The sequence below is a fragment of the Delphinus delphis genome, chromosome 15 (assembly GCF_949987515.2).
Source record: "Delphinus delphis chromosome 15, mDelDel1.2, whole genome shotgun sequence".
Taxonomy (NCBI): domain Eukaryota; kingdom Metazoa; phylum Chordata; class Mammalia; order Artiodactyla; family Delphinidae; genus Delphinus; species Delphinus delphis.
Window position 1 is genome coordinate 39,454,679 of NC_082697.1, and position 27,405 is coordinate 39,482,083.

Consider the following 27,405-nt stretch of genomic DNA (forward strand, 5'->3'; position numbering starts at 1 on the left):
ATGATGGTGAGAAAGGTTACCCTGGGTCAGGCTATGGACCATCTGTGGTGAGATGGCTAATGGTCATCAAAATCTACATTCTCCTCTTCTTCCCAGACACACAGCTAGATGGCATTTTCCAGCCTCTCTTGCCATTACATGTGGCCAGGTGACCGAGTTGCAGCTAGTGGAATTAGGAAAACATGATATGTGCCAATTCCAGGCGTGGCCCATAAAACGCTCCCAGGGACACTGTTTTATGCCTTTTCTTCTTTGGCCAAGGAAAGGGAGCTGACCATGGTCAGCCTTGGAGTTCACGGTCTGACATGGCCTGGGTCACTTCAGTATGGACCTCACACTTGAACTGGGTAATGTGGTCCCTGTCAATGCCCGGCCCCTGCCTGGTTTCTTGGGCAGAAGTGATGAGAGGATGAGGATTATTTGGAGTCACAGTCACCCTGTGGAGCCTTCTTGATGGATGACTTTATATCATCAGTCAAACTTAGCTTGTGGTCTTTGAACCTCTTTTTCTTAACTCTATGAATGTCATTATATCATCGCTAATAGTATCCATTGGTAAAGGAGGAAGAGAGACTCAAAACTTTTGTACCTTATGCTTTCCAATGTTCTCTCACATAATCCTTGTAACAGCCCTCGAGGTTGTTATCATCTTTTATAGATGGAAACAAACAAGATTCAGAGAAATCAATTTGCCCAACTCCAGCAAAGCCAGTTACCTACACCACCCAGCCTCCACAAGACGCGTACTACTGAATAAAAGTTGAGGTTGTTTCATTGGACAGAGAACATCCAGGCTACTGTCTATTCACAAGCCAACTACTTTTTCTACCTTCTTTACTTACAGGCAAATTAAAGATACATGGCACATTTGCTGTAGTGTGAATCATCAAGACTGTGTGTGCCAGGGGCAGGGAGGAGAACGTATTTTACCAATGACATAAATACCTGGTGGTATGTGACTCATACAGGAATGCAACAAGAGCCAAAAGAAGAAAGAAAGAGACTATTTTGAAGTCTGAATGCTCTTGAGTTCATTCTTATCACATACTTGTGGTTTGGCACCAACAACAAGAGCTTGGACCCAAATAGGCAAACTTTCATGATGCCAGGCTGCTATGTAATGTTTCTGAGGCTCTGCCTTTCCTTTCCTTGGACGTGTTCCCTCAGGTCAGTAGGTAAATGATCTATGAAATGAGTAACCTGTACTGACTCAAGTCAGTCCAGTGGTCCACAGACTCGATTGGATGCCTGCTTGTGCCTCCTTATTATGTCTGGCTCTTGAAGTAGTGGGTTAAGATCACGAAGTAAACACAGTTTTCCCTCTTCAACCACAAGAGATTTAATTATCCCAAAACACTCTTGATAGAAAAATGCACAAACAAAGTAGAATCTTAAAGTTCAAACAAGCTTAGAGTTTGATAAAATTCGTTGAATTGTACCCTTAAGATTTGTGTATTTCACTATCTGTAAATTCTACCTTTAAAAAGAAGAAAACAACAACAAACAAACAAATCATAATGAGATACCGTATACACTCACCCGAATGGTTAACATATTTAAAAGACAGAAAATAACAAGTGTTGGTGAGAGTGTAGAACCACTGGAATGCTCCTGGCACAAACACCTGGAACACTTGTCAACATCTTCCAAAGATGAGCACATGCACACTTTGGGTTTGTTAGGTACATACCCAACATTAATGTACATATATGGTTACCGAAAGATATACTGGAAAATTCACAATAGCAACAATTGTAATAGTTAAAAACTAGAAACAACCCATATGTCCACCATAGAATGGATAAATAAATGATGATATGTTCATAAAATGGAAACTTTATACCAGTGACAGTGAACAACTTATTGGTACAACACAGAAAACTCTCAGGACAATATTTGAGTGAAAGAAGCCAGACACAAAAGAATATAGTCTGTATAATTCTGTTTGTATCAGATTAAGAGGCAGAACTAATCTGTGGTGATATAAATCAAGATACTGTTTTTCTGGGGGGAGAAGGGAACGGTGAGTGGGGCAGAGCATGAGAAGTGTTCTGTACACTAGACGTGTCCTATTTCTTGATCTCATTGTAGCTCCTAGGTAAGTTCACTTTTTGAAAATTTATTGAGCTGTCACTTAGTGTTCTTTTGTCTATGAATATTAGATTGCAATTAAAAATGCTTTTAAAAGGTTTGGGATGGTCAATTTGAGAATGAACCTATGAAAGCCTGTAAAAATACTCATTTACAATATTTCTTTAAAAAATAAAAGCAATAAACAAAGGCTACCATCTGTGATTGCTTTATATATTTTAAGTTAGTAGTAATAGGTACTGTGGTAGGCAACATAATGGCCCACCCAAAGACGTCCATACCCTCATCCCTGGAACTTGTGACTATGTTATCGTACATGGCAAAAGGGACTTTGCACATGCGATTGACATTATTCTGACGTTATTTTGGATTATCCAGATCATCACAATCTAATCACATGATTTCTTGAAAGCAGAGAACCTTCCCAGCTGTAGTCAGTCAAAGATGTACAACTAAATAAAAGTTGGAAAGATGCAACATTGCTGACTTTGAAGAAGGAGGAAGGGGACCATAATCCAAGGAATGCAGGTGGCCTCTAGAAGCTGGAAAAGCCAAAGAAACAGATTCTTCCATAGAACCTCCAGAAAGGAATGCAACCCTGCTGTTACCTTGATTTTAGCCCAGTGAGACCCATGTCAGACTCCTGACTTATAGAATTGTAAGATGATGAATCTATGTTGTTCCAGTTGAGTTTATGATAATTTGTTACCGCAGCAATAGAAAACTAATAAATACTGAACATATAATTTCCATTTATCATCGCTTTCTAGCTAAAAACAGGATTTCTTTCCATCAAATCTTTAAAGAATGGATAAGTTCAGTTTACTTTTTCTGCAGATAATACACATGCTAAACGAATTTGTGGAGCCTGTTCCTCATTCAGCGTTTTTATGATATTATAATTCAAAATGCATGACTTTACTTCCCATAACTAGGGTGTAAGAGACCCTCTTCTCACAAATATCCCATAAGCCTTTCCTATGGGAGGCACAAGAGCACAGTTTTCCTGTCTCTCTCCTAAATTTATTGATGTTTTTTATTCAATGAACGTATTGAGTTCTTTTCATGTACTATCTCTTATTGATAATTCAAAAGAGCTAACTGGATCTCCACTCAGTAGATCTGATAGACTAACTGGGACTTGTTTGTCTTTGTTTAGGTTTCCCCCAAATAGACCCTGAGAAAAGGGTTTTGGTGCAAGCAGTTTATTTGGCGGTGTTTTCAAGAAGAGTGATAAGTAAAACAAGGAAAGGAGGAAAGCTAACAAGAGATGCTTTCACATGATGATTACTGCCAAGGGAACAGGGAGCATTCCCACTGGGGACTCTGGGGAGACTGTGGACACACCTCAGAATTGTCCCATAAAGAAGAAAAAGTATGGGGTATTTATACACCAACTCCTTTCCTTCGTTGTTTGAGGATTGCTCCTAGGGACGTGACTCACCAGCACATCTGACCTCACTGCACAGAGAGCACACCCCATGGTCAGAGAACCTGCACAGGCACAGGGAGATGCAGGAGGCAGCTGACAAGTCAGGGAACTGTCATTCGGGGACCCCGGGGTCCAAAGTTGTGAATGAGGCACTGACTGCATCCGCTATGGTGGGGACCTGGTTCAAGCAATGGTAGGTGGTGGTAAAGGTGTGTTATTCCTGACTTTCTCAATCACAATAGTGCACAAAACCCAGAGATGTAAAAACTAAACTTAACTTCACCTTGGTTAAAAGTAACAATTTCCATCTGAGAGCAGAGAAATTGATGTGGTCACTGTCTGGATTTTCTCCAAGAATTTCAATGACTTCTTGGTCAATTCAGGCTTCTGGTTTGGTCACATGTAGCATGTTTTCCCTTTGTCTCTCTCTTTCTCCATTCTGGGGTTGTTCACACAAAAGCCCACTCTGGAGGGAGTAGAAAGTGAACAATCTTATCTCTGCTCTGCCAGGTTTCCACAAACCTGGAATTTGAGAAAGACAAATACCACATGATATCTCTTACATGTGGAATCTAAAATGTGACACAAATGAACTTATCTATGAAACAGAAACAGACTCACAGACATAGAGGACAGAATTGTGGTTGCCAAGGGGGTGGGAGGGTGGAGGAGGGAAGGATTGGGAGTTTGGGATTAGCTGATGCAAACTGTTCTATATAAGATGGATAAACAACAAGGTGCTACTATAGAGCACAGGGAACTATAGTCAACACCCTGTGATGAACCATAATGGGAAAGAATAAGAAAAAGAATATATACATATGTATAACAGAATCACTTGGCTGTTCAGTAGAAATTAACACATTATAAATCAACTGTACTTTAATATTTTTTTTTTAAAGAGGGCTGTGAGGTTTCCTTCCACCACCTGCCTTCATCCCTTCCTCATGCTCTCCCAGCTCCACATCCCCTCTGCCATTCACAGAGGACTCCAGACTTACCCCATCACTTGGAGAAAGTTGATCTGTCTCTCCTCACTCTCACAAGGTCTCTTTTCTCACATATTTTCTCATATATGCCTCACATTTTGCATTCATGCCACTCCCTCTACCTGAAACATTCTTTCCCCATCTTGTCTCCTGACCCTCTTCTATTCATGTTCCAAGCCTTATTCAAATCCTGCCTCCAATGTGTGGTTTACCATGACCTGGCAAAATTAGGTGCTCCCTTACCTATGCTCCCTGGTTTTCTCACCCCCCTCACATTGGACTAGAGCTCTTGATGTGTCTCTCTTGCCCACAGTTATTTGAAAGTACCGACTGTGTCAGATTCATCTCTCTTTCCTAAGAGCTAAGAACAGCGATTGGCCCATTTAGGCAATCATTAATTTGTGAGGAATCTGATGGAACTGCATCTAACAGACACATCTTAAGAGTTTCTTTATTACTACAAATCTGCTTCTTTACAGGATAAATGGTTTCACGTATATATTATCCCTCTTATTTCAACCATTAAAGAGATAATAAAGTAAAACTTTATCAAGACACCATGTCAACCCTGTCCAGTAATTTGGTTATGGCTTTTTACTTTTAAATTAAAAAGTAAATATAAATAAAATAAGTTTATCTCCAGGATTTTTTTTTTTTTTTTTTTTTTGTGGTACACGGGCCTCTCACTGTTGTGGCCCCTCTCGCTGCGGAGCACAGGCTCCGGACGCGCAGGCTCAGCGGCCACGGCTCACGGGCCCAGCCGCTCCACTGCATGTGGGATCTTCCTGGACCGGGGCACGAACCCGTGTCCGCTGCATTGGCAGGCGGACTCTCAACCACTGCGCCACCAGGGAAGCCCAGGGATTTAATTTTTAAAAATCCATATTTTGACATCAATTTGATATCTATTTAGTCCAGTTCCTTATGCCCACATAAACCTTATAATGAGAATTGAGGCTGTAAAATATCTAAAGGACTTATAGATGATTTGATTATCACAGTTCTGCTTTATTAAATACACTGATCTTATATTGTATGAGCTAATGAAGGAACTTGATGTCTGTGGTACAGCAATACATGAAACCAGAAGGACTGAAATCATCTTGGGAACAACCAAAGATCTAGGCCTGAACACACAACGGAACAACTGTGTGAAAAGAAGCAGGATCCATGAAGATGCTGTAAAATGACTTTAGATATTTTAAATGAGAAGAACGTGAAAACATTGCAAGAGACAGTGTGACAATAAATAGATGAGTGGTGAAGGATTACAGAATATGTTCTTCCTAAAAAAACAGCCAGGAGCAGATTACTGGGCAGTGTGAACTCAGAGCTCCCAGTTGACACGATGGCAAATATGGGGCCAGCCAATCACTGGGGCTCTGGGTCAGCCTTCCTGAATTCCAAGTCCCTTGGAGCCCTCACAGCTGTGTCAATTCTCTTTCCCCTTAGGAACGATATCAGGAACCTCAACTTTGCCGAGAGGGTACACTTGTTCCTTAAAGTCGGGTGACTGCATTTTCAATCCTGGAAATATGGATGTGACTAGGACATGATAAAGAAAATCAAACCCATAGTATTAATACTTGCTTATTAAGTTTAGGAATAATGTATGTGTGTGAATGAGCCAAAGAATCTATAATATTTAAGTTAGTATTTGTAACAGAATATTAACTAGTTTATAATATTTATAGACAGTATCCCAATATTGAAGAGAATTTGATTACCATATATATTTATTTAAATATATTAAAATTATATGATTCATGTTTGTACTTGGCAAGGTTTTGCTTGCTCAGGATAAACGTTTCCCCAATAGCCATTTGAAGTACTTAAAAGAAAATAAAATACATTCAACTGTTTTTATGTTTTAAATTTTAAAGCAATTTAATTAAGTTTTAAATGTTTGAAGGCAGTGCATTAACTAAGTTTATAAGTGGCACTGTTCCTTTAAGAATTTAGCCTACTCAACATATGTCAATCGCATATTATTCAATTAACAATCACGTAATTGCTCTTATTTCACACAGAAGTTATAAGGTTTATAGATTGAACTTTACTAGGGTCTCAATTTGTAATTTAATATGCCAAATATTAATTTAAAACCTAGTTATGGAAATCTGGAATGAAGAATCTGTGAGGCTGGTTTTTGAGGAGAAGGACATTAGCACACCCTCACCCCTGACCCCTTCTGGGTTGGGAGGACCATGCCAGGAGATAAACATTGGTTCAAGATGGCGGACTAGACAGACATGCACTCACTCCCTCTTGTGAGAGGACCAGGATCACAAATAACAGCTGAACAATCATCAAAGGAAGACACTGGAACTCACCAAAAAATATACCCCACATCCAAAGACAAAGGAGAAGCTGCAATGAGATGGTAGGAGGGGTGAAATCACAATAAAATCAAATCCCATAACACTGGGTGGGTAACTCACAAACTGGAGAACAATTATACCACAAAAGTTCACCACTGAAGTGAAGGTCCTGAGCTCCATGTCAGGCTTCCCAACCTGGGGGTCCAGCAACAGGAGGAGGAATTCCCAGAGAATCAGACTTTGAAGGCTAGCAGTATTTGATTTCAGGACTTTGACAGATCTGGGTGAAACAAAGACTCCACTCTTGCAGGGCACACACAAAGCAGTGTGCACATCAGGACCCAGTGGGAAGGAGCAGTGACCCCATAGGAGACTGAACCAGACCTACCTGCTAGTGTTGGAGAGTCTCCTGCAGAGACATGGGTGGCTGTGGCTCACCGCAGGGACAAGGACACTGGCAGGAGAAGTTCTGGGAAGTACTCCTTTTTGTGTGCCCTCCTGGAGTCCACCATTAGCCCCACAAAAAGGCCTGTAGGATCCAGTGCTGGATCACCTCAGGACAAACAACCAACAGAGGGGGAACTCAGCCCCACCCATCAACAGACAAGTGGCTTAAAGTTTTACTGAGTTCTGCCCAACAGAGCAGCACCCAGCTCTACCCATCACCAGTCCCTCCCATCAGGAAGCTTGCACAGACCTCTTAGATAGCCTCATCCACCAGAAGGCTGACAGCAGAAGCAAGAAGAACTGTAATTCTGCAACCTGTGGAACGAAAACCACACTCACAGAAAGATAGACAAAATGAAAAGGCAGAGGACTATGTACCACATGAAGAAACAAGAGAAAATCAACTAAACGAAGTGGAGATAGGCAACCTTCCAGAAAAAGAATTCAGAATGATGATAGTGAAGATGATCCAGGACCTCGGAAAAAGAATAGAGGCAAAGATCAAGAGGAGGCAAGAAATGTTTAACAAAGAGCTAGAAACATTAAAGAACAAACACCTAGAATAATTAAAGAACAAACAGAGATGAACAATACAATAACTGAAATGAAAAATACACTAGAAGGAATCAATAGCAGAATAACTGAGGCAGAAGAACGGATAAGTGACCTGGAAGACAGAATGGTGAAATTCACTGCCATGGAACAGAATAAAGAAAAAAGAATGAAAAGAAATGAAGACAGCCTAAGAGACCTCTGAGACAACATTAAACACACCATCACTTGCACTATAGGGGTCCCAGAAGGAGAAGAGAGAGAGAAGGGACCCGAGAAAATATTTGGAGAAATTATAGTCAAAAATTTCCCTAACCTGGGAAAGGAAATAGCCAGCCAAGTCCAGGAAGCACAGAGGTCCCAGGCAGAATAAACCCCAGGAGAAACAGGCCAATACACATAGTAATCAAATTGACAAAAATTAAAGACAAAGAAAAGTTATTAAAAGCAACAGGAAAAAATGACAAATAACATGCAAGGAAACTCCCATAAGGTTAACAGCTGATTTCTCAGCAGAAACTCAACAAGCCAGACGGGAGTGGCATGATACATGTAAAGTGATGAAAGGAAAGAACCTGCAACCAAGATTACTCTACCCAGCAAGGATGCAATTCAGATTTGATGGAGAAATAAAAAGCTTTACAGACAAGCAGAGCAAGAGAATTCAGCACCACCAAACCAGCTCTAAAACAAACGCTAAAGGAACTTCTCTAAGCAGGAAACACAAGAAGAAAAGGACCTACAAAAACATACCCCCCAAAATTAAGAAAATGGTAATAGGAACATGTATATTGATAATTACCTTAAATGTGAATGGATTAAATGCTCCAACCAAAATACACAGGCCCACTGAAAGTACACAAAAACAAGACCCATATATATGTTGTCTACAAGAGACCCACTTCAGACCTAGGGACACATACAGACTGAAAGTGAGAGGATAGAAAAAGATATTCCATGTAAGTGAAAATCAAAAGAAAGCTGGAGGAGCAACTCATATCAGATAAAATAGACTTTAAAATGAAGAATGTTACAAGAGACAAGGAACGACACTACATAATGATCAAGGGATCAATCCAAGAAGATGTAACAATTATAAATATATATACACCCAACATAGGAGCACCTCAATACATAAAGCAAATGCTAACAGCTATAAAAGAGGAAATTGGCAGTAACAAAATAATAGTAGGGGAGTTTAACACCTCACTTACATCAGTGGACAGATCATCCAGACAGAAAATTAATAAGGAAACACAAGCTTTAAATGACACAATAGACCAGATAGACTTAATTGATATTTATAGGATATTCCATCTGAAAACAGCAGATTACACTTTCTTCTCAAGTGCACATGGAACATTCTCCAGGATAGATCACATCTTGGGTCACATATCAAACCTTGGAAAATTTAAGAAAATTGAAATCATATCAAGTATCTTTTCCGACCACAACGCTATGAGATTAGAAGTCAATTACAGGGAAAAAAATGTAAAAAATACAAACACATGGAGGTTAAACAATACATTACTAAATAACCAAGAGATCACTGAAGAAATCAAACAGGAAATCAAAAAATACTTAGAGACAAATGACAATGAACACATGATGATCCAAAATCTATGGGATGCAGCAAAAGCACTTCTAAGAGGGAAGTTTATAGCAATACAATCCTACTTCAAGAAACAAGAAAAAACTCAGATAAACAATCTAAACTTACACCTAAAGGAACTAGGGAAAGAAGAAGAAATAAAACCCAAAGTTAGTAGAAGGAAAGATATCATAAAGATCAGAGCAGAAATAAATGAAATAGAAACAAAGAAAACAGTAACAAAGATCAATAAAACTAAAAGCTGGTTCTTTGAGAAGATAAACAAAATTGGTAAACCTTTAGCCAGACTCATGAAGGAAAGGAGGGAGAGGACTGAAATCAATAAAATTAGAAATGAAAAAGGAGAAGTTACAACAGACACTGGAACCATGAAGAAATAGAAAATATGAACAGGTCAATCACAAGTAATGAAATTGAAGCTGTGATTTAAAATATTCCAACAAACAAAAGTCCAGGGCCAGATGTCTTCACAGGTGACTTCTACCAAACATTTAGAGAAGAGCTAACACCCATCCTTCTCAAACTCTTCCAAAAAATTGCAGAGAAAGGAACACTCCCAAACTCATTTTGTGAGGCCACCATCACCCTGATACCAAATCTAAAGATACTACAAAAAAAGAAAATTACAGACCAATATCACTGATGAATATAGATGCAAAAATCCTCAACAAAATACTAGCAAACAGAATCCAACAACACACTGAACAACACACCCTTGCACTGTTGGTGGGAATGTAAATTGATACAACCACTATGGAGAACAGTATGGAGGTTCCTTAAAAAACTAAAAATAGAATTACCATATGACCCAGCAATTCCACTACTGGGCATATACCTAGAGGAAACCATAATTCAAAAAGACATATGTACCCCAATATTCATTGCAGCACTATTTACAATAGCCAGGTCATGGAAGCAACCTAAATGCCCATCGACAGACAAATGGATAAAGAAGATGTGGTACATATATACAATGGAATATTACTCAGCCATAAAAAGGTGTGAAATTGGCGGGGCTTCCCTGGTGGCACAATGGTTGAGAAACCGCCTGCTGATGCAGGGGACATGGGTTCGTGCCCCGGTCCGGGAAGATCTCACATGCCACAGAGCGGCTGGGCCCGTGAGCCATGGCCGCTGAGCCTGCGCGTCTGGAGTCTGTGCTCCGCAACGAAAGTGGCCACGGCAGTGACAGGTCCACCTACCGCAAAAAAAAAAAAAAAAAAAAAGTGTGAAATTGGGTCATTTGTAGAGATGTGGGTGGGCCTAGAGACTGTCATATAGAGTGAAGTAAGTCAGAAAGAGGAAAAGAAATATCATATATTAACGCATATATGTGGAATCTAGTAAAATGGTACAGATGATCGGGTTCGAAAGGCAGAAATAGAGACACAGATGTAGAAAAAACAAATGTATGGACACCAATGGGGGAAAGGGGGGTTGGGGGGTGGGATGAATTGTTAGATTGGGATTGACATATATACACTAATATGTATAAAATAGATAACTAATAAGAACCTGCTGTATAAAAATAAATAAATAAAATTCAAAGAAAAAAAGAAAACCTAGTAGGTAAGTCCTTTGCCTTTATACAAAGAACCCCCTATGGAAAAAAAGAAAATCATGTTGACAGAAATAAAAATGCTTGAGGGGTTAACAAAACTGGGTAGCTGTCCCCTGCCTCCAAAATACAGTGACTTTGAGAAGCTCATCCCCAAGTATCTAGAATTATGATATTGGCTTTCAAGTACTTCTTAGAAGTACCAAGTCTATGTTTTGAGAGAGTCTGAGCCCTAAAGGTTTTTGGGTTTCTTTAATAGATGTTTTTTTCATAAGCAAGCAGTTGGGACATCCACTGGTAGGAGAAGCTGCCTGTTCTTTGGTAAGGGACATTCTGAAGGTAATTGCTACTATAAGGACTTGGGTGACACTTGTCCCTGGAGAATTATTCCAAGAAGAAAGCAGAATTATCCCACTGTTGCAGACATTGGGGTAGTAATCAATGACTGGTTTGTGGTTTTTTTTAACTTAAAATAGCATTGTCATCCTATTAGCGAATGTCTTGATAGAAAAAAAAAAACAGACTAATATCTGATACCTGTAATGTTGGTATCTAGCCTCCTTCTGTCATGGTGTTTACAAACTATGGATAAGAAAAGCTTTGCAACTGAATTGTCTCTACACTGGTAATTTTTCCAGACTGAATTCTTTGAGAAATGTACTTCCTTGTAGAGGAATCCCAGAGTATCAAATTCCAGCAGATATTATGATGTCATTACATCTTTTTAATAAATCACAGGATTTTAATGGATCAAGAACGCAAAATAAAATATTTTTTATTATTTGGCCAATTCAATGAAATTTCCCAAATCATAACAGTTTCTGTTTTCCTTTTCTTCTTGGTGGTTGACGATTTTCAAGATAACAGCTGAAAGAGAGATATCATATCTAGGACATGCTCTGGACCCAGAAATTCTAGATTCAAAACATACTTCTGTCACATAACCATGTGGCTTTGGAAAAGTCACCTAACTTGTTGGAACTTTAGTTTTTGCATCAGCATCACCCTCTATTATATGAGTAAAGATTGAATCAGTGAGAATTAATGGATTACTATACATTGTATAATTCTGACCATTTGCTTTGTTTGTTCCCTCCATTTTCTGCTAACTTTCCATCTCTAAGTTGTTCCCAGAGCTTTTTCAGAACACATTGTCAAGCCTCTGAGCACCCCTTTCTTGTCTACCCCTAGAAGCTGGTATCTAGGCAAGAAAAAACGTCCCTTCAGGAAATACCACAAGGTCATCATTAACTAATTAGATCTTTGCCTCTAATACACTAATGGGCAGGTTGATTTATTTATTTTTTACATCTTCATTGGAGTATATTTGCTTTACAATGTTGTGTTAGTTTCTGCTGTATAACAAAGTGAATCAGCTATATGTATACATATATCCCCATATCCCCTCCCTCTTGGGCCTCCCTCCTACCCTCCCAATTCCACACCTCTAGGTGGTCACATAGCACCAAGCTGATCTCCCTGTGCAGTGCAGCTGCTTCCCACAAACTATCTATTTTACATTTGGTAGTGTATATATGTCAATGCTACTCTCTCACTTCGTCCCAGCTTACCCTTCCCACTCCCCGTGCCAAGTCCACTCTCTAGATCTGCATCTTTATTCCTGTCCTGCCCCTAGGTTCTTCAGAAACTTTTTTTTTTTTTTAGATTCCATATATATGTGTTAGCATATGGTATTTGTTTTTCTCTTTCTGACTTACTTCACTCTGTATGACAGACTCTAGGTCCATCCCCCTCTCTACAAATAACTCAATTTCATTTTTTTTGTGGCTGAGTAATATTCCATTGTATATATGTGGCACACCTTCTTTATCCATTCATCTGTTGATGGACACTTAGGTTGCTTCCATGTCCTGGCTATTGTAAATAGTGCTGCTTCGATTAAGACATCTCTTAAGTAGAAGATATGCAGGTGCTGCTCCTGGTCCTGTGAGGGTGGAGATTGCAACAGTCTTTTTCATTGTTGTGTAAAAGGGCTGAGCAAATAGCTTAATATATAGTAGTTATTCAAACGTCTGTTGAGTTTACTGGTTGATCTGAAATACATTTAGTTATTCAGAGACACAGAATCATACTCGATATTTAGTTTGTGTTTTAGTGTTGATTGAGTTCTTAGCCTACTCGGGCTGCTGTAACAAAATACCATGAACTAAGTAGCTGTTAAACAACAGAAATTTATTTCTCACAGTTCTGGAGGCTGAGAAGTCCGAGATCAAGGCATTAGAAAATTTGGTGAGGGTTTGCGTCCTAAGCAGCCACCTTTCCGAGGTAACCCCAGATGGCTGAAGGACCAAGGGAGCTTCTTGGGCCTCTTATAAGGGGCCTCCCAAAAGCCTCACCACCTAATAGCTTTACCTTTGCGAGTCAGGATTTCAACATGTGAATGTTGGGGGGATACAAACATTCAGACCAATAGCAATTGATATCTTAAAACTGAAAGCCACCACTCACTCAAACAGACCTCCACACTTATTTTGACTGGAGATGATATGAAACAATAGGCACACTGATTGTACACATCTACGGTACCTGATACCAGATGGTTGGAGTGTTAGGATGATTCTGTGCACACAGAAATTCACATATTCCAATATGGCAAGTAGACAAGTTTCAAAAGTGAGAACATGTAGTAGATACTCCCTGAAGGTTAATGTATGGTTACCTAAGTTTGGCAATTGAGATTAAGAATGGAAAAAAAAGAAGATTTCAGCATTTTGACATGCTTTCATTTCTTTCTTAAAAAAAATTTATCAAAATACAGTTGATTTACAATGTTGTGTTAGTTTTAGGTGTACAGCAAAGTCATTCAGTTATACATGTATATATAAATATACATATTCTTTTTTACATTATCTTCCATTATAGGTAATTACAAGATATTGATTATAGTTCCCTGTGCTATAGAGTAGGTCCTTGTTGGTTAACTATTTTGTATATAGTAGTGTGTGTATTTTAATCCCAAACTCCTGATTTATCCGTCTCCCCTCCCCTTGACATGTTTTCTTTATTTGTGGTTTTTGCCCCCTTGTAAAAAAAAAAAGAAAAAGATAAAGAAAAATGAAAATAAGATGAAGAGGAGTAAGAAGGATGAAAGGAAATTCAAAAGAGGACAGTGATGAGGGAAGAAGAGGGGGAAAAACGGAGAAGGGGAGGAAGCATATAAGGTTCATAAGTTTTATCTCAAAATCCTTATTCAAAAAATAACTTTGTACGGGTCAGTAGAGCTCAGTCAAAATAACACCATGTCTTCAGTGTGTCTTTCTAAATGGAGGCAGTCACGCCGGCAGTTATCAGTGCCCCCTCTTCCCTTTTCTTCTCTTTTTTGTGTTAAGTCTAGAAGGAAATAAGCCAACACAGGTTCAACTCCCAAATCCTACTGTAACGGCCACTGAAGAGACAAGTTCTGCTCTGATGACAAAGGTTGGGAGAAATGCAATAAAGATTCTCATCTTGAGACATGAAAGGGAGGGCACACTTGGTATTTATTCCATCATTTGGCCCAAGACCTTATTTTATTCCTCTAGGTCTCTGTGGGATGGGGGAAAAGGACACCTTCACAGGCTAATCATGCTTGGGAGAGGCATTATATCACTTCCTCTGTTTGCCACATCTTCCTAGAGGGGAAACAAACCCTGCCCAAGAGAACTGAGAACCAGGAAGTGAGGCTCTGACAACAGGACTATGTCTGTCTTTTTGTTGTGCTTCTTGTTTGTTTGTGCCTACTGACCCAATAAATGGGTTTCTTTTCTGAGTGTCTGATGTTAAAGAAGCCTCCATTCAGGAGAACCATGAGGGCGAGGATTCAACAGGCTGTAAATGATTGACACTGTCCAACCAACCATGTCACCACAATGCCTTTAGATGGTGAGAGGAGAAAACAGACCTCTCTGGTGACTGGTGCATTGAGAGAATAGGAGTTGATGAGTAAACCAGAGGTGTCAGGACTGGGATGCTACCTCACAACACCTATGTCTGTAACAAACTACTTCATCAGACGCTAGCCCACAAAAAATGTTTTATCTCATCTTATAGCTGGAGAAACTGAGGCAAAAAGGGAGAAAAATCACTTTCCCAAGGTCACATGATCAAGGTGATGCAGCTATAATGAGAAACCAAATATCCTGTCTCCCAGACTTCTGTCTTATCGGAATTCTGGATGAGTCAGTACCTCTCATTGATGTCACTGGGGTTTTTTGTTTTGCTTGTTTTTTCATTTTCACCAAGAACTTTTTTTAAACTAATTAATTAATTAGTTTTATTTTTGGCTGCATTGGGTCTTTGTTGCAGTACACGGGCTTCTTATTGCGGTGGCTTCTCTTGTTGCAGAGCACGGGCTCTAGGCATGTGGGCTTCGGTAGTTGTGGCACACGGGCTTAGTTGCTCCACGGCATGTGGGATCTTCCCAGACGGAGTCTCAAACCCGTGTCCCCTGCATTGGCAAGTGGATTCCTAACCACTGAGCCACGAGGGAAGTCCTGATGTCACTGGTTTTAACATAAGGTGGGTTCTGAATTGTCTTTTTGCCATTTTTGTATTATGGTAAAATATACATTACATAAAATTTACCATTTTAACCATTTTGAAGTGTATAGTTCCGTGGCATTCACATGGCAATCATCACTACCATCCGTCGCCCCAACTTTTCCCATCTTCTCCAACAGAAACTTGTACCCATTAAACAGTAGCTTCCTATCTCTCCTCCCTGTGGCCCCTGGCAACCACTTCTGAATGTTACTTTACCGCAAAAAGAAGTGTTGACTTTGACCTTGGTTTACAAACAAAAATGTAATTAGATGCAGGAGGGAGGTGAGAAGGGGATAGACGTCAATTTGGCACTGACTGTCCTCCGTAGGAGACACCTGGGGAGTGTACAGTGGCGTGTGTGTGTGTGTGTGTGTGTGTGTGTCTTTAAAAGATTCTCCACCTCCCTGCTGGCCTCCTCACAGTTTGCCAGTGGCTTTGCAGCCTCCTGGTTGCCTCAGTCCAGGCAAGGAGCTGGCAATCTCCTTTGTAGTTTCAGGAGCAGTTCTGTTACCATGGAGGCCACATTCTGATTTCAAGAGTGTAAAGGTAATCATTTGTTTTTAGCTTCAAAGATCTTCCCAAAAGATAGGCTGTCGCTCTTCTTCTGGAAAAGCCTGATTGGTAGGATTCCTTCAAGCACTCAGTCTGAAGTGCTTTATCCCATTCCCTCACCAGCTTCAAAAGTCAAGCTTGCCAAGAGCCTCTGGAGGAAAATCTGCCACTTCCATCAATTTCACACAAATGGTTGATCCTGGAGGTGGTGCTATTTGCAATGGAACACTTCACAATCAGAGCGACCACTGTCACAGAAAAAACTGCACAAGGAACGGGATGGTGAAAGAAGCCCAGGTAAGAGGCAATCCCTCCCCCTTACTCTGAAAGACCTGAACATTTCAATATTTGTTGTAAAGCTATTTGAAGCTGTCCTAGCTGAAAGTTCTTGGCAGGAAGTGTTTTCTGTGTTTTGACTCCTTACTTCAGCTAATTTCAAATGCTTGGCTACTAAAAAGTTTGGATGTGGGTTAAGGAGGGAATTTCTTCTCTGTACAAGACAGGACACACGTAGATCCAAGAGCCTTAAACCCTTAACATAAAAACGTCTCTGCTAGACTTTTGTTTTCTCTCAAGCATTTTGGAGAAAACAGTTATGAAGGCTAAAACTCTCCAGCTAAATTTCAGTCTATCAGGAAATCACAACAGACTGCATGCATCAAACTTCATAGGGGAAAAAAAGAGGAAGTGAAAGTAAACGCTGCTGAGATTACGTGGAGTAGGTTTTCCCCTGGTACGTGAGGAGTGCCTCTCGGATTAAAAGGGGACTTCTTTTTGGTGTTTGGTGGGGCCTTGTCATAGCTTACAGCTTGATTCGGGGCCAAAGTCTTTCTTTGAAACTTGACATCACAAGCATTCCTTTTTAAGACACTTCAGAAAGTGCGGCTTATTGTTACAGGCTGCACACAGGAACCAAACAGACTTTGAATTGTTTTCCCATGTGATACTTTTTGTAAAAATTTTTGGCTCCTGCTCTGACAGAATGTTTGAGGGGAATGTACTGAGGAAGGGGAAGAACCCAAGAAATGTTGTCAGCTCATTCAAAGAGGGAGCCGGGTCTGCAAGCTGCTTACGAACAGGCTGGCCATTGCCAGCTTCCCATTGGATGCCCAGGTCCTCTGTTCTGAGCAGCAGGGGTGAGTTCACCTGCTTGGGAGCAGGTTAGCATAGCCAAACAGGCAGCTTCACCATTGCAAAATGAGAAGCTGGGCAAGGAATCTGTGCGGGAGAACTGGGGTCGGGGGTGGGGAGGTTGGGCAGTGAGATTGTTCTAAGATCACAGGACAGGTGGGGCTGGCTGGGGGCCAGCCCACCATTCAGTGAAGGAAATTTGTGTGTTCAGTGGAATGAAAGAGGTGTGTGGGGGGGGCACTCTGGAGCCTGGGTTGTGTGTGAATAGGCTGTGGTCCCCCAAATAGGTTCCCCTCTTAACAAAAGACATTGCCCTAGCCTTGGAATTGTCTACCTAAAACCTCAGGTCTGGCCTCTCGCAGATGAGTATAATGTGAAGAGAAAATACTCAACTCTCATTCTTTGCACGAGGGCAATCATACTAATACCCACCATCTATTCATCACTGTATCGAATCAGACCACTACCACTCAAGACACTCTTTGCCCCTAAAATGGCTGTAACACTGGCCACTGGCCTTCTCACCCTCTGGACCATTATGACCCTGAAGGCTCTCATTTGGGTAGAGATGCCCTCAAAGCCATTCTCTCTCTCTCTCTCTCTCTCTCTCTACTTTATCTTGGTTTTGTAACCACCTTCTAGTGTCTGAGGTTAGAGACTTAGCTAAATGGTTACAACCATTCCTAAGGACACGAGCCAGGATCCTAAAGGTTCATTACTAAGTGCTCCTACAAGACTGTGAATATCTTTGGACACTGAAGCTTCCCTAAGAGCAGCAGGAAATACCAGGGAGGCTACTGCCTTTTCCAACAGCTCTTTCTGAAGGAAGGACCATCCAGAACCTATTTGCTCAGATATATTTAGGTGTTACTTAGTTGAAATTGGCTCCCACTGAGAGCCTCAATTATGGCTTAAGAAGTATGTTCCAGAAAGAAGAAACCCTGCTGAGTTCTTAGTGAAGTCGGGCAGACAAAGGCCTGTTTTCCCCTCTGTGATATAGATGAAGTTGTCTTTACTATCATGATCCTTAATCACTGGTTTTAGTCCATTTTGCTTTGAGGACCTTAAACAAACTGAGTCTTTACCAAAAACCTTGAAGCTTGAACCCAGTCCTCGTAGAACACTCACTCTTGGAACCCAGCCACCACATTTGAAGGAAGCCCAAGCAGCTCAAGAGAAGCCCAAGTAGAGAGAAACCAGGTATCCTTGCTGTGCGCCTAGGCAAGATGCAGCACCAGCTTGTAAACTGTGTGAGTCAGCTATCTTAGAAGTGGATCCTCCATCCCTGGAGTCTATCTGTTCCAATTATACTTCATGGAGTATACATGACTTGTCCCCACTGGGCTCTGCCCAAATTACAGATCCTTAAGCAAACAAATGATTGGGTTTTTTTTTTTAAGCTGGGTTTGCTTATCAGACTTTTAATATCTTTATTTATTTATGGCTGCGTTGGGTCTTCATTGCGGTGTGCGGGCTTTCCCTAGCTGCAGCGGAGTGGGAACTATACTTCGCTGTGGTGCGTGGGCCTCTCATTGAGGTGGCTTCTCTTTGTTGCGGAGCATGGGCTCTAGGCACGTGGGCTTCAGTAGTTGTGGCTCGCAGGCTCTAGAGCGCAGGCTCAGTAGTTGTGGTGCACAGGCTTTGTTGCTCCGCGGCATGTGGGATCTTCCCAGACCAGGGCTTGAACCCGTGTCCCCTGCATTGGCAGGTGGATTCTTAACCACTGTGCCACCAGGGAAGTCCCAAGCAAACAAATGATTGTTGTTTTAAGTATGGTGGTGGTTTGCTAAGCAACAATAAACATGTAAACACATGTATATTCTATTTCTTTAAAATGCCTAGAAAAATCATTGTACAGTCTCATTACAACCATTTTCAGTGCTTTCATTTTGAGGAAAGAGTTTGTTTTGGCCATCAATCTTTGGCAAAGATGCCTTTCCCTAAGCTTTACACTTTTGTTGTGTTTTGTTTTGTGTTTTGCATAAGGACTGTATGCTTAAGATGAGTGTCCGGCTGGTAAAACCAAATACAATGAACTCAAATATCAACTATACAAAAGCACAATCACTTGGATGCTGTCAAATCTGAAGTGTAATTATTCAATCTGAGGAGGTCTGTAACTTGTTGCCTTATCTATGAAGAAAGAGCAGGCAAAGAAGCATGTATGTGTTCTGGTTCAGATGTTTTGTTAATTAAATGAATACATGTTTTAAAGTATATTTAATATCTGCCAATTATAAATTAATTTTACCTATTGGTTAAAGTTTCCTACAAAATGATTCTCTTTAGAAACACAAGTAGAGGTAGATTGACGTTAACCTAATTACTCTCAAGAAATCTACTACATTTATTTTGAAGTACACTTGATTTAATCTTTCTACTAATTATTGTCACCTTGTCTCAATTGGCCTGAACTAATGTAGTTTTACTGGAATTCTAAAGTATATCAACCTGTAAATCCATGTGAGAAGAAGTTGTTGCCACCATATTAGAAAGAAAGTCATTGGCCCAGTAATTCACAATTTAGATTAAACCTTTGGAAACAAACAAACAAACACTATGAACATAGTTCAGAGAAGTATTCAGAATTGTTCTCCACAATGTACTTCATCCATCACAGTTCCCTCTAAATCCTGCTTCAACCAAAAGTTTTGCCACATTGAAGATCATTTGATTACAGCAGAGGTTAAGATTACAAATGCCCAGCAGGCTGGTAAAGCATGGGTTTACCTGAACAAAGCTCATTGTCACCATGAGAGAAAGCAGGTCCTATGTTGACAGATCTTATGATTTTCAAAAGAAACTGGAAATCCAGATGGAGTGGGAGGGAGAGAGAATATCCTGATTTTTAAGTATTAGCATCTAATGCTTCAAATCTCCAATAGTGTAGAGTTCAATGAGACATTGCTACCAGCCACAAATCTGTAATCTCTGAACTATAGGCAAATAGGATGAGAAAAATAAGAGGTCATAAATAGAGTGATTCAGGGAATTTGGATCTTCTTAATTTAGACTTACTTTATATTTTCTAAAAGCAATAGATGTATCTTACATCTTAATTTTCCTGAGTTGTTACATTAATACTTGATCCTGGAGTATGGAAGTTTTAGGAACAATTATGACCCAACCAGTTGTACTAGATTTCTCTGACTAAACCTGACTTCAAATATTAGATGACAAAATGTCATAGAACTGATACCATTTCACTGCTCAAACTTCATCTCTCAGACTTTGTAGGAAGTGACACACAAACCTTTTGTTAGACAATGCACTCATATAGCTTGGTCACCATTATTATTCTCTAGACATAGTATAACTGGGCCTTCAAAAGTTGCCCAGGAAAAGGCTATGTGTAAATTATGATTATCCAGTCAACTACAACTTATACCTGACTGTTCTTTCTCTGCCATGTGGAGCTTATCCTTTTGGAAGTCAAAAATCCTTTGAGAAGCTGATAGATACTTTCTGTATTAAAGAATTTTCCACATAGAGGATTCATGTGTTTCCTGACTTTCTCAGATCCTCAGGTTAAGAACCTCAGCTCTCACACCCTGCTCAGAAAAACCAACAAATCAGGCTTTCCAGAGAAGACAGGGTAAAGGGATTCATAAATTGATCTACCAAGGAGAGAAAACCAAACATAAGCCAAAGTGACTCAGACCACAAGCCCACATGTATTAATTTATTTAAAAATGTATATTAGAATTTTGCACCCCACTTTATAATACTATTTTAATAATATTTATTTTACTATAAAACTACTTTTATATCCTCCTTGAAAACCTTGAGTATAAATGAACTCCCCAGGAAGATATTTCTTTCCTGGTGGCTTTTCATATCCCAGCACCCCTCAGGATTTCCCAGGGAACAACTTAAGGAAGAATGATAGCAGGAAGACAAGCTTTGACATCAGCAGAAATGGGTATGAGTACTAGCTTTGCTCCCTACTAGCTGTGCCACATTGGGGAAGTAGCATCACGGCTCTGATCCATACCTCACAAGGCAAAGGTGAAGATTGGATAAGAGAGTGTATGTAAGACTCCCAGTAACTATCACATGTGTAGTAGATACTTGATAAATAGTGACTATTATCTATTAAAGTCTGCCTGCAGCTCTTACCCCTCTACTGCTATTGTAAGACCATTCAGTACAATGCCTGGCATGTAATAGGTGCTCAATAAATGATAGTCTTAAATCCTTGAATTCCCTCATCCAATGGTGGCTTCATTTTACTTGGTCTGTCAGCAGCACTTGACACAAGTAATTACTCCTCCTCCTTCAAGCCCTTTTCTCTCTTGGCTTCCAAGTTATGACCCTCCTATATCACCAGCTGTTCCTTTACAGTGTCTATTCCTGGTTTTCCTCAACTCCTTGATCTTTGAACAATAGAGTGCCCCAAGACTCAGTCCTTGTACCCGTTCTCTTTTCTAACTGCAGATTTCTCCTGATGATCTGACCTTGTCTCATTACTATATGTACATGTATATATGTGCAGCTGTGTGTATGTGCGTGTATGTGTATATATATATATGTCATTTCCAACTGCTTCCTTGATCTTTCGCTTGGATGACCAAAGGCATCTCCAGCTTAACATGTCCAAAACTGAGCCCCCAATACTCCCTCCCTCTGTCCCTAACGTGTTTCCTTTATAGTCTTTCCCATCTCAGTAAATGACAACTCTATCCTTCCAGTGGCTCAAACCAAAAACCTGGGTATCGTTCATGACTTTTTCCTTCTGTATTCAATGAGTCAGCAAATTCATGATCCTACCTTCACAGGATATCCAGAATCTGACCGCTCCTCACCTCCCCACAGCAACCACTCTGGTCTCAGCCACCACTGTCTCTCACCTTGATTGTTACGGGAGCCTCATGCCTTTTCCCTATGTCCCAGTTATTCATTACAGAGTGACAACCCATCCCAAAACAGAATGACATTAAACAACGACTATTTTGTTATGCTCATGGATTCTACTGGGTAGGAATTCAGAAAAGACTCAGTGGAGACAGCTCTTCCCTGTTCCAGGATATCTGGGGCCTCAATTGGCTGGACCTAGAACAGCTGAGCCAGGAGGATTTGCCTGCAAGATGGTGTCCTCACTACCATGTCCAAGCTGGGTCAGCTGAAAAAAAGGACAAGCCAGGATTGTGGGCAGGATTGCCTCAGACAACTTCTACAGCAGGGAGGGCTCTAGAGAGTTTTCTAGTAAGTGAAAACGTTTCATGGCCTTTTGTATCCTAGCCTTGAGTAAAAGCTGAAATTCTTACAGTGACCACAAGGAGCCATGGTTTGATCCTCACTGACTCATCTCCTTTTTCCCAGGGCTCAGTGTATTCCAGCAGCCCTGCATCCTCCCACCTCAGGACATTCCCACATCCTCCCCCATTTGCACTTCCCAGAAATCCAGGTGCCTGCACCTCCCTTCTTTCAAGTCAAATATTACTCACAATCCTATAAAAATTGCAACATACTTTCTTCCTGACTCCCTTTCCTGATCTTGCTTGGTTCTTTAGTACTTAACACCATCTACACACACACACACACACACACACACACACACACACACACACACACACACACTTGAATTTATTTCCTATCTATTGTCTGCCTCTGGCTCTAGAATGGGAATTCCACCCAGGCAGAGATTTCTATCTCACTGCCAAATCCCCAGAACATATACCGGAGCCTGTACACAATAGGTGCTCAATAATAGTTGTGCAATGATTAAAGACCACCTGTTTTTACTAATCTAGTGTTTGTTAAAACTCGGATTTCAGTTTGTTTTGTTTATTTCAATTGCCATTTGCTGTTCACAGGCCTGGTTCTTTAAAAGACTGAAAAGCCCCACTCATACGATACACAAGCTTCTTGCAGATTTCAAAGCGTATAACCTCTTATTAATTAATACACTGATTAATTACTAATTTATTAGTAATTTACCTAATATTAATTAAAGGTTTCCCACCCTTTGTTGGAGAACATGACCACTATTCACTGCCTTCTTTTTAAAAATCACTAAATCACTAGATTTTTGTGTGACCAGGTAACTACGAGCTTTTATATCGATATCCAGATATTATGTATACTCTAAGTTTGGGGTCAGGGAATATGCTTTAAGGAGGTGGAACTTTTTGAAGGAGATGAAAATAGAAATTAAATATTATTGATTTATCCTGATGATTCTACTACCTCTTAATAGGAGATGAAATATGCCTGGATTAGAAGGAAAATGACTAATACCTCAAGGTATATAGACCTGTCATCTGGTTTTAATAAAATTCTGCATTCTCAGGGTTGAATGTCCAAGAAAAATCAGAATAATCTGCTTCCCCATTCATGACCCTGTATATGAAATGATTTTTAAAATTTCATTTAACAAATTTTCCATCACACTATATGCTAGGAACTTTCTAAATACAAACTTATTTGATTCCCACAACCCTGTGACTTTAATGCTATTACTATCCCTATTTTTTATATGAGGCAACTGGTCATAGAAAAGTTAAGTAAGTTTGTCTAAGATTAAACCTCTAGTTAGTGCAGACTGACCCCAGGGTCTATGTCTTTATCACTAGAAAAAAAAAAAAAAAAAGCCTTTTCCTCAAACATTTTATTGTAAATATTTGCAAACTTACAGAAAAATTAAAGAGTTCTACACTGAATACTCATATACCTACCACTTAGAAACTGCAGTTAACATTTTACTATATTTGTTTCATCACACGTTTGTCTGTCTATCCGTCTCTCTATTCATCCATCAAACCATATGTTTGGTGCATTTCAAAGAAAGTTGGAGAATCAATAGACTTCACCCCTAAACTCTTCCACATGTGAATTATTAACCAGATTTCAATATTTGTCCATCGTTCTTTCTTTTTTCTTCTTTTGAGACAAAATGTGCAGATAATTCCATTCAATGAATTTTGACCTACACTACCTTTCGATTTTTCTTGCTGGGAAAGGTTTCATTGTATAGTTTTGACTGTGCAAAGATTTTATAAAACCGTGAGCTGAATCAAGTGTAAATTCATCTATGAGATGAAAGACTCAGCAGGAGGCTACCTCACTCGAGAAACTCCCCTGTTGTACACCTAAAATCTGACGGGTTCAAGAGCCATTTTCCCTTTTTGTCTGGAGTATAATCCAGCTGGCAGGAAGGGAACTCACTGTAGAAATTCTTAAAATTCCATACCATGCCCTGTCTTCTTACACATGGAGGAATGAGGCTCAACAAAATGAAGTGACTGTCTCAGAGGTCACACCAGTGTGAGGCACCCTCCCCCACTCTGGTCTCTTGATACCCAGACCAAGGCCTTTCTGGAAAGGTGCATTTGTTTCTGAAACCTCCAACCTGTGAAAGCAAACAGCCAGGGACTACAGTATTTGATGGCTCAGAGTGGTATCTGCTATTGCAAATTCTTTAGCTTCAATTTCAAAATTGATGATGCAAAGTTGCATTTGTCTCATGGAAGATGTAAAGACCTCTCCTATTTCCCAAAATAAGAGCCACGTGGAGAAAGCCTCCTTCTTTGCTTATCTTAGAAAAGCATGTCAGAGAAATCAGTATTAATTACAGTTAATGATTGCTGCCACACACAAGGTCCTACCACATATTTACGCTTTTTGAAGTATTGTGAATTCTCACCTATCGCTTTCAAATTTCACGTATAAGGACCCAAGGTTCAAAGAGGTCAGATAATCACCCACACGGGTGGCAAGTAATAGGAGGATTTTCTGACCCCTAATATCACATAAATTGTTGCCATCTCCTGCCCTACTGTCCTAGTAAACTGAACCATCATATAGAGGTTGGGAGTCCGGCCTCCCCTTCGCACTGCCTGGGCTTGAATTTCAGCTTCACATCGGTCACTCTATGACCTTGGACAAGCAGCTTAATCTCTGTGCCTCAGTTTCCTTAACTGGAGGATGAGGATAATAGTAGTGCCTGACCAATAGAGTCGTTGTAAGAAGTAAATATGGTGGCGCATGCAAGGCTTAGAATGATTTCTTTAAAAAGCAACCAACGTTTTGCCCCTTTAACCTTCAGCATCAACTATAATGATCCTTATATCCAACGTCTTGTTGGACTCTCACAGCAATGCTGTGAAGTATTGAGTGCTACTGACCCATTTGGGGATGAAAAAAACAGAGCTAAGAAAGATAATGAGACCAAAGACACATGGATGATGGGGACAGAGCTGGACAAGAATCCCAGACATTTTTAACTCTAAGTTCAGGAATGTCTCAAAGGACTGGATACGTAGGTATTTTTCAAGCCCTTACTCAGTGCATACAACTCTGTCAACTGTTCCTTTACAAGAACAGGTAGGAAGTAAAAAAAAAAAAAAATCAGCACCTCTATTCTTCAGCAGATTAATTCACAGCAAGAGAAAAAGTGCTATTTTGGTTATTACACTTACTCAGAAGAGCAGATTTGGGAGTCAGTTTTAGTAATTTTTAGAAATCTGTAAGATTCTAAAAGTCTTGTAAAATGTTAGTTTCTACCTTAGATTTCCATAGCCAGGCAGCAAAGTGATTTTACATGGCACACCAGACAGCACAACTTCCTATAAATCTTTCTTTAAAAATCATTGACCTTTGTCTTTACATCCTCACGGCATGTAGCATGTGTACTCCCCAGAATTACCTTCTTCTGAGCCCTTGTACAGCCTCAACTTCATTTTCAAACACAGGCCATCATGAAAGCTTGCTTCCAGACCCAGCAGGGGAGCACAAGTCAATTAATTTCTTGGTTCCTTTGCTGAGTCTCCCCGAGGCAATGACATTGATGATGCGTTAAGGATTCTTAGGTCTTGCAACATGGCATGTTTCCCAGTCACCTACTCTGATAATCTGAAGGAAACTAGGCTCCAGATCATTTCAAATACTGGAATAATCATGGTAGAAATGATCTCAGATCTCAGAGAAGCATGTTATCTCATTTTCTAGATCTTAGTGACACATTTGTCACTTAATAGAATAGAGAACAGAACTGAGGCACACTTGCCCATATCTCAAAATGGCCAATCCAGGGCAAGACGCACACCTGTCCACTGCCAGTTTCTAGAGCCTCTACACAATACTGCTTTTCATAGTACAGAATCCAAAACAAACCCCGAAGGAGCCCTTGGCAATAACAGCTTTTGCCAAACCATGCAAATAACTTAGGGGTACTTGGGAAAATCTCAAAACCGACGTAAGTTTTGACGGATTGGTTTGTAAGTTTATGCAAAAGGGGCTGGCATTTTGTCTATGGGGCTGTGCTTCCCATCGGTCAGTTCTTTGCAAAACCACTGAATCAGGTGTCTACAGACTAAGATACAGAAGTTCTCCACATAGTGACCTGGGAAAATGAGACAATGGCTGAAATAAATAGGTCACGAATGTCACTTTTCTCTTTTTAAGTGTAATATCAATCTTTATACCAATCAGATGACCCATGCCTTGCACCCAGCCATTACTTAAGGCTCATAAATTATGATGGCTAAAAAAAAATGCCTGGAATTTTTAAATGGTTGATTCAGGAGTACAGGTAAAAATTAGTCAAGGCTAGCACTACTCTGGGAGAAGTTACTTCTTTTTCAACATTATATGCCACGTAAGAAAAGTTAATCAGATAATTATAGCTGTGACCATGGATGTTATCAGATGTTTTGGAAGCAAAGAAACAAATTGTTATGTTGTCATACTCTTGGGCAATTGGTTGTTTGGAGACATTATGCTTACTTTCCCAAGAAGCAAAATGTTTTCATGGAAAATCAAATATGCTCTGCCTTCCATGAACACCAAAGATTCCAGCCAAAAAAACTGTATACATTCAACTAAGCATCATCTCTTTAAGGACACATTCTGTCTTCAAAGGCAAGCAAAAGATGAGTCAGGTTATAGGTTGAAGATGAACCTAGGCTGCTCTTGATGTGCATAAATTGTGAGTGGTTTTATAGGGTGATAGGCAGAGGAGGGAAGGAGGCAAGGAGAATAGGTCTGTACAGCCATGAGCCAAATCCTGATAAACACACAGGGAAGGAAGAACAATGGAATCCTCGGCAACTTTCTCTCTTTCTGGGTAGGGGGATTTTCTGCTCCTTCAGGTTGTTGAATAGCAGACACTCTTTGGTCCATGTTTAGGGGATGAGAAGTTTTGGTTGGGGTCTAGAGATGGTAGTTCAGCATCATCA

At 40.1% G+C, this 27,405-nt stretch overlaps 1 protein-coding gene across 4 annotated transcripts in view; it reads left to right on the plus strand.

The window, feature by feature from the left end:
- Positions 1 to 15,994: 15,994 nt before the first annotated feature.
- The window catches only part of SPTLC3 (serine palmitoyltransferase long chain base subunit 3), a 126,233-nt gene continuing 114,822 nt past the window's right edge, over positions 15,995 to 27,405 (plus strand). The window contains exons 1-2 of one of the 4 annotated variants that reach the window (XM_060031241.1): positions 15,995 to 16,090; positions 16,220 to 16,393. In XM_060031241.1, coding sequence (XP_059887224.1) covers positions 16,286 to 16,393 — 108 coding nt within the window. In that variant the 5' untranslated portion in view covers positions 15,995 to 16,090; positions 16,220 to 16,285. Of the gene's footprint in view, positions 16,394 to 27,405 lie in introns of all 4 variants that reach the window. The other 3 variants (XM_060031245.1, XM_060031242.1, XM_060031243.1) reach the window with 3 other exon arrangements.